Source organism: Phoenix dactylifera, chromosome 9 (genome assembly GCF_009389715.1).
Source record: "Phoenix dactylifera cultivar Barhee BC4 chromosome 9, palm_55x_up_171113_PBpolish2nd_filt_p, whole genome shotgun sequence".
Classification (NCBI taxonomy): Eukaryota; Viridiplantae; Streptophyta; class Magnoliopsida; order Arecales; family Arecaceae; genus Phoenix; species Phoenix dactylifera.
The window spans coordinates 9,458,020-9,466,515 of NC_052400.1; the positions used below are offsets into that span (position 1 = coordinate 9,458,020).

General features: G+C 35.9%; 1 protein-coding gene across 1 annotated transcript; it reads left to right on the top strand.

Moving 5' to 3' along the window:
* Positions 1-2,518: 2,518 nt before the first annotated feature.
* LOC103709382 (tyrosine-protein phosphatase DSP3-like) lies at positions 2,519-5,996 on the top strand. Its single transcript, XM_008794683.3, has 5 exons — positions 2,519-2,890; positions 3,041-3,134; positions 5,070-5,127; positions 5,249-5,292; positions 5,426-5,996. Exons 1-5 carry the CDS (start codon positions 2,682-2,684, stop codon positions 5,654-5,656), a joined length of 636 nt encoding a protein of 211 aa, XP_008792905.1. The 5' UTR covers positions 2,519-2,681; the 3' UTR covers positions 5,657-5,996.
* Positions 5,997-8,496: the final 2,500 nt, after the last annotated feature.

An 8,496-nucleotide genomic window follows, 5' to 3' on the forward strand; every position in this document is an offset into this window, starting at 1 on the left:
ATGTGTAAACCAGACTTTTTTCATTTCACAGGTGTATGATCATTCAAAGAAACCACACAAATGCGGGGAAGCAGCTGTTTGCTGAGGGAGACGCACGCCCATATCACTCGATCGTCAGTCTGCACTCCATAATTTTTTCGCAATCCAATCTGCAAGATCATGGCTTGCAGAGTGAGTATGACTTAGCCTTACAACTCTAGCAGGTCCAACAAACTATTTCAAATGCCAAGCAAAAACTGAGAGTGACTCACTTTTGTCACTTGGGAATCTTCATCTTCTGGTTACCTTAAGGTGAACTTTGATAGTAGTGTGCTAGCAGGAGGAGATAGAGATAGGATGGGGTTCGTGATCCGTGATCACAATTTTCGCTTGATTGCTGCGGAAGGGCGACACATTTGTGGTACGACAATCATAGGGGCAGAGCTTAGGGCGGCATGAGAGGGCATCACCTATGCGAGGTCTGTTCTAGGGCTGGTGAGATCATCCTGGAAGCGGACTCTGTCATGGTGATTGATTGGATTTGAGATACTATGCGATAGATTGACGGTCATCCTCTCCTTAGCGATATACAGTGGATAGTGCGAGACTGTGACTCTTTTCAGGCTGCTCATGTATACCAGAAGATGAATAGAGTGGCTGACTGGATGGTCTCTTTTGATGCCCATCACTCGGGAGAGGTCTCATGGACATGGGTAGATGTTGTAACCCTTTCTTTAGGCCACGTTTTGTATCTTGACTTGGTTGTACTCATGCTAGAATAACGTGAGCGATCGTTTTACAACAACAACAACAACAACAAAAAAAAAAAAAAAAAAAAAAAACACTACTGTGAGTACTTCAGGTGCTAGGATACAAGGTACACGCCCCTTAATTATTGGCATGCAAGGTCTTCCAGTTTTAAAATATTGGTGGGACTCTAGGGGTATGGGATGCCTTCAGTCTCAGAAAAAAGTGTTCTAGAAAGAAACAGCATGTATTGGATAAATAGAAAAAAAATCTAGCTTGAAGTTGATGTCTACAATAATTTCTCATGCATGTCTAAATATAATATCCATTTGGAAGGTGCTTGGTTGGTTCGCCCCGACAATCTTTATGGTGGAAATTGACTAACAACCAGTAGTATATATCAAAAATATTACTTTTGTTAATCCAGTTGGTGCTATGCTGATACAGCTAGAAGAATTCAAATGCAAAACATTCTGATACTGATGGCGACGACAGGCATGCTGACCAACTTTAAGGTCGTTGTAAACCATGCCCTTTTGCTGAATTGCATGAAGGATAAGGATATGATTCATGGTGGCAGTTGTGTTTTGTTGCAATTGATGATGTGGTTTAATCTTTTTTTAATATCGAGAGAGAACAAGGAGGAAAAAAAAGTCAATGCTAATAATTTCTTGATGGCTAAACCCAAGCCACCCATTTGTGGCCTCATCTTTGTTCGAGTGGTGGCTCGCGTAGATTACGCATAGTTTGGTTGGTATTACCCAGCGTAACGTGTGGGTCCCACAATTTGTTGATGGATATAGTCAGGATCTCATGGAGCAAGAATCTAAGGCCCCATTTGGGAGAGGTTTTGGAAGGCCAAAAAATACATTCTGATCCTCCAAAAGTACTTTTAGATGAAATAGAGATGTTTGATAAAAATTTCGAAAAGCTGTTTTAGCTTTTCCAGAAAGCTAAAAACAACTTTTCCGAAAAGCTTCATTTTGTAGCTTTTCGGAAAAGCACTTTTAGACCCGATCGGAAAGCTTTTTTTTTTACCAAAATATCCGTAATAAAATATAACATTGATATGTTATGTTAAATAATTTAGTATTATTTTAAATTATTATACTATAATATACAATATTATATTACTATATTATAATAATATAATATTATATTACATTAATATTATACTATATCATATATTTATGTATTAATATATATTATATTTTATTATGCTCTGTTGTATAATACTATGCATTGTTCTTCATGATCATTTTGTCAATTAAAAGTACTTTTTCAGTTTGTTTATCATATACATGTTAAAGTCACACAACACTTTAAAAATGTAGTTACTAAACAACAAACAGCTTTTTATAAAAACTGTACTTTCAAAAGCTCTACTGCCAATAACTCTTCCAAACAGGATCTAAATCCTCATTAAGATTCGGTTAAAACTAGAATGGTCTAACCTTTTGATCATGATCATCCAGGTATCAATGTAACAGTTGTGGCTGCATCAATCATGTAGCACATTGTCTCCTATACCACAGAGTTCGTTTCATGTTGAGCCTAACCCATGCCAAGGTTGCATCAGTTGGTATTTTTCAAAATTATTCTACAATAGCTTCTGTTTGCTACTTCCGGTGAGCTTTCTTTCTCATTAAATAGTTACATGCAAATAGAGCCATTGATCTTTATCTCACGTGCATCATCGCACGTGTACCAAGACCAACGGCACTAGTTTCGGAAACAACCTTCAACGGTCAAATTCCAGCACCGCATGAATCCAACGGAACCCGAAATCCCGTTGCATCCCCCTCCCGATACCCTGAATCAGTTAACCGCCTTTTAAACCTCGTATCTGACCCCAGAAATAGCACCGAAGCCAAACCTCTTAGAAAGCGACGCTCGTCCGAGTTGGAGGCTTAATAGCCATCGAGGCTTTGGATTCGATCGAGAAACTTGAGGAGATGATCCTGGAATTGGCGGAGAACGGAGGGGAATCGATGACCGGAACCCTAGCGAGGAGTTTGGGAGGTGGAGGAGGAATTGGAGGAGGCGAAGAGCTCCTGTGCCCGCCGACGAATTTCGCTATGGTGGACCGGGGGATCTACAGGTCGGGATTCCCGAATTCGGACAATCTTGGATTCTTGGATGCTTTGAATCTGCGATCCATCATGTGAGGATTCGTCTCCTTTTGTTTCTCTTTCTTGTCTTTTTTTTTTCTTTTTCTTTTTGATGTGCTATTGGGTTGGATGACGTGGGATTAGGGTTTGAGTTTTTCGGGAAAGATGGGATTTTGATTGGTGGGATGTGGAGTTTTGGGCAGATACCTGTGCCCGGAGCCATATCCGGAGGTTAATGCTGAGTTTGTGAAATCGCGGGGGATTCGGCTTTTCCAGTTCGGGATCGAAGGGAGCAAGGTAATCTCTTTTCCCCTTGTTTATTCTCAGATTTTCTTTTCTTTTCTTTTCAAATAATAATGTCATTTTCTTACTTCAGTTCTGTTTCTTTGGTGTTTATTCTTGCGTATGGAATGAGAAAATTTTCCCTTCATGTGAATATAGATTGTCTTGTGAAGTTTTTGTAGGGCATTTGTCTTAATTTGTGTTTTGCTTTAATCAACAACTTAGAAGTTCATAATAATAACCAGAAATTTGACGAATCCAATCTTTTCACAATTAGAGATGGAATACATCATTGAGATTTCTTTAATGAGCGATAGCATGAGGTTGAGAATTGATACATATGAATTGATTCCTTTGTCTCAGACAAACCGACAATTCTCTTCTATAGTTCTACTATTTTATTTGTGGAAACTTGGATAACTTTAACTAGAAAGCATGTTCCAAGAAATACCATTTGTTTTCACAACATACAGACTGCTCAGCAGCATGTATTGTCTGATGATATTTATTGAGGGTGCACCTTTATTGGTTAATGTCATTTCTGGTCAGAGGCTCGCATGAAGGCACAAGGCAGAAAAGAGTGCATGGGCATATAGTAATAGGAAAGAGAGCCTGACAAAGAGGGCAGGTGAGTTAGATTCTTGTGGAATGATAATGTAGCCAAGCATGATAATCTTGGCATCTTAAGATAGCTAACAAGAGCTTGCATGAAGGCACAAGGCAGACAAGAGTGCATGGGCATATAGTAATACGAAAGAGATCCTCACAAAGAGGGCAGGTAAGGAGTTAGATTCTTGTGGAATGATAAATCTTGGCATCTTAAGGTAGCTAACAAGAATCAGTGATCTGGGGGGGAGGGGGGTATAAGGTTGTTGGAGTTGGGTTGTATTGCATTGGGACTCGATAAGTCTATTCTGATGTCGAAGAAATGGGTAGGCACATGGAAGTATGATGCGAGTTATGGGTCAGATGTGCCTTGTTGTGACAATTGGGAGGTGGGGGCTTGAGAAGGGCATATGCCGGTAAGTGTTTGGTGGAAGGCCTTCGAAGGGAAGTGAGATGGTGAGCATATAACTGGTGTGAGGTTGGCTGTCATGTACATAGGATCAGGATGAGCTGGTAATTTTATGTGCTGGATGTTGGACACAAGATGGTTGGCTTGGATTGCATCGGATTGGGATTAGCTGGTAAGTGTATGTACTAGATGTAGGCCAAAGATAACAATCAGGATCATACAGAAAAAGAGAGATAGCTTGGTGCTTGCGGTAGTTTTGCGAGATGGAAATAAAATGAAGTTTGGGAGAAATTGGGCGAGAAACATGGTTTTGAATAAGGATGAAGATGGGTAGAAGATGTAGAATATAGGGCTTTCAAGTACAGGACAAGGCTTGGGATTTGAGGGGTTGCAAGGTGCTGCTTATTGAAAGCTACCTTGGAACTGAAGACCACAATGCTTCCTGATTGAAGGTTGTTGATCCAGAAACTAGTGTAACAGAACTTTTATGAAGAATATGATCACAAACAAGATATATATATTACTAGATTAAAACACAACCCCAGTTATATACTTGAATACTGGATCTTATTTTAGCCCTGCAGCAGCACATACATTTTGTTTAATACCAGTAAGTTTGATGTTATTTGGTGAGTATTAGTTATGATACTTGAGTTTCATTGATTTGTATAGTACATGACAATATGTAATGTTTATACATGATATATATGAGGCATGCACATGTACACGTAGCACAACTAAGAACCAAAATTCTCAATGGTATCTCAACTTATTAATATTATAAAATTTTTGCTTTTGTATTTAAAGTTCTGTACTTTATTCATGTGTACATGTTGAAAAAGTTGTTAAGCTTATTTACTCTTTCATGGATATGCCTTTCCATACCTTTTTTTACGATTTATGTTACCAAAACTTCAACATGTCTGCATCCGCAGGAGAGTTTTGTAACCATACCTAAGGATACCATCATGGAGGCTCTCAGAGTCTTACTTGGTACTTAATTTAGTGGCATTAATTCAACTTTCAGATTAACTTTTTCTCCCATTATTTCATAGGTTTATTCAAGTCATTGAGCAACCCATTTGCTTACCTCTCCTTTATTTTGTTGTCTCAGATATAAGGAACCATCCAGTTCTGATTCACTGCAAAAGAGGAAAGGTATGAAATTTAGGTCGAACTGGCTCGTTAATTTTTAGTACTTGCATACCATTTGTTTGACTTCTTCTCCTACCATCAGTATCATGTGTTGGGAACATACTCACATGTGTTTCATTGACATACATCAACACAGCACCGGACAGGTTGCCTTGTGGGTTGTTTCAGAAAATTGCAGAATTGGTGCTTATCCTCTGTGTTTGAGGAATATTTGCGATTTGCTGCTGCCAAAGCTCGGGTATCAGACCTGAGGTTCATCGAGATGTTTGATGTATCATGCATGATGCAGTGTGTGCTTGGTATCATATATCGTTACCATGGTTGCGGTTCCCAAGCCAGACGCATTAGTTACCGAGACATATCATGATACCGAGGGTTCTACCAATCTGTGCTTGATAATGGTAGTTTTTTAATCATGGTTGTTGTTCCCAAGCCAGAAACCTTAGTTACTGAGACAGACTATAGCACAGAGCTATCTACCAACCCTGATGCCTTGCCAACAAAAATTCATATTATAAATCTCTGTTCAATTGCTTCCCTCATTTTGTTTTGATAGGGAGAATCATGTATCGAGATTGTCCACCATATCTGTTCTGTTTCCAATACTGTATGCAGCATATGTTGGAAGAGTTATTTTTTTGGTATGCTTTTGAATGTTAGATAAATTGTTCATTTTGACTTGGAAAGATATAGCTTGTATGCTCAAATCATTTTTTGTGTTTTCTCTTGCTAAGAAAAACTGTGAAAAGTTATTTTTTCAATGTTTGTGTTTGCATAAAATGTCACATCATTTATAAGATGAAGCTTTTTGATGAGGATAGATTGATTAAACATCTCCTAGCAGGCTATCAAGTGGATGTGAGCTCTTCAGGTCTAGCATTTCTGGTTAATACCATTGGGCATGTTAGGCACATAGCTGTCGGTTCTTTGGTAATAAGTCGACAAAAAAAATGTGAGGGAAACATAAACCTGTCTGTTAAAATAAGTAATGACAAAATCTTTATTAGGCTAATTACTACCAAAAAATGCAATTGCCATACCATTTCAATGCTGCTTTGCTTGATGCTGTTAGGCATGTAAAAGTCAAATATTTTCCGAGGCATTAAAGCTGTTTTTTTCTGTCTACTAAGCCATGAATCAAGTGGACCTATGATTATTTTGTCCTAACAAGAAATTACGGCAAGTAATCTAATTATAGCTTTTCTTTTTAATTGCTTTTAATGTCAATGGCTTTTTAACTCAACTTTAATAAGAATTTTGCACATATATACCCCTCAAAGATCTCTTGTTTGTGTTTCACACTTCAAATTTATATGTGCATATATATTACTCCAAAAATCTAAAATTTGCATGCATATCCTTCTTGTCCTTTTAATTTCAATTCTAATAACGGAGTGGTAGTTGTTGGGTTAAAAATTAATACAGCTTGTCATTTCTATTTAATGCTCATAGTTTATACAATGTGTAAATTAAATAATTAAACATTTTTTAAGGGTGTAGACATCAAATTTTTGAAGGACTATCTAAATTGTTGGCCATATTTGGTTGTTACATACGGCAATTTTGCTTTCAGTTCTAAGAATAGTTTGGTTGGGTTAAAAATTAATACAGCTTATCCAACTATTTTACCGTCGGTTACGTGTAATTCGTGCTCATAGCTTAGATAAACTTCATGTAAATTAAGTAATTAAACACTTCTGAAGGTCATGGACAACAAATTTTTTGAAGGAATAATAAGGTGAAATTACTTCTCCCTTGGAGGATGCCATATAATTACGTGCCTTATTTTGTTGCATGTGCGGTAATTTTGCTTTCAGTCCTAATAATGGGGTGCTAGTTTGGTTGAGTTTGAAAATTAATACTGCTTATCCATCGATTTTATTATCTCTTACATGTAATTTCATGCTCGTAGTTTATATAAGCTTCACTTTTTAATGTGTAAATACGTGATTAAACACTTTTTAAGGTATAGATATCAATTCTTTTGAAGGAATTGTAAGGTAAAATTACTCCACACTTGGAGGATTTTATCTGTTTATGAGCCTTATTTGGTTGTTATGTATGGTAATCAGGTCTTCCCATTGAATGCCGGAATTACTCATTCCTGGGAACCATTTGAAATGAATGATTTTGATTCCCAATTTTCAGATAAGCCAAAGGAATTCATTGTAAATGTAACTTCTTCGATACCATCATATAACATAATTCTATTTTGTAACTGTACATAATCAATATATTACTTTATCTTAACATTCATACTTCACAAACATATAATTTATTATAATGCTTTTCATACATGAAGCAATAAAATATATATCTAAAGTTACGTTATATTATGATACTCTTTCATAATTAATATACTATTTATTATATTTGATAATATATATATATATATATAGTTTATCAATATTTATAATATTCATAATTATATAATAATTAAAATGTAATATTACTAATATAAGTAGATATAATATAAATTACACAGTGTCTTAAATTATCTATTATAATTACATAATATATTTCTCTTTTGCTTCAATTGATTATTAATATTAAGAATCGGATAATTATCTATCATACAATGTTGTATTATTGTAATAAAATACGATATCATAATTATCATAATATTTATGAGTGTATCATACTAATATATCTACGTTATAATGTATACTCAATGTATGTTGTATTTGATGTTGCATTATAATATGTAATCTAGAAAATGGCATAACATCCTATAATATAATATGCCTATATTTTTTATTTATATAAAGCTCATAGAAATATATTTAGTGATATATAATTGTTTGGTATTTGTTTCAGTGCCTTTTCTTATTTATAGTATTTATTGTAAATATTAATTCTTAGTCGTTAAAATGGAGGAGGTTAAATTGGGTATTTAATATGTTTACTGGCTTGGCCAATTAAAAAGCCTTTTGAATTCTCATGCAAGACCTGCTCCCAAGCATTCTTCTTTTGTGTGCATTGTTTTTAGCTTGCTCCACTGATAACATATTTATAATCTGAAGTTATTTCCTATGCTTATTATCAAAGTCAGCAGGGCTTCTTCCCAAAGAGGTCCTTAAAGTATCAAAAAATCTTATGAGATAAAAGAGGATCATCCTCAGATCCATTCACAAAGAGGTCCTTAAAGTATCAAAAAGTTTTGTTCTTCCCACCAATGCTGTGTCCCAATTCCCTTCCTCCACACCT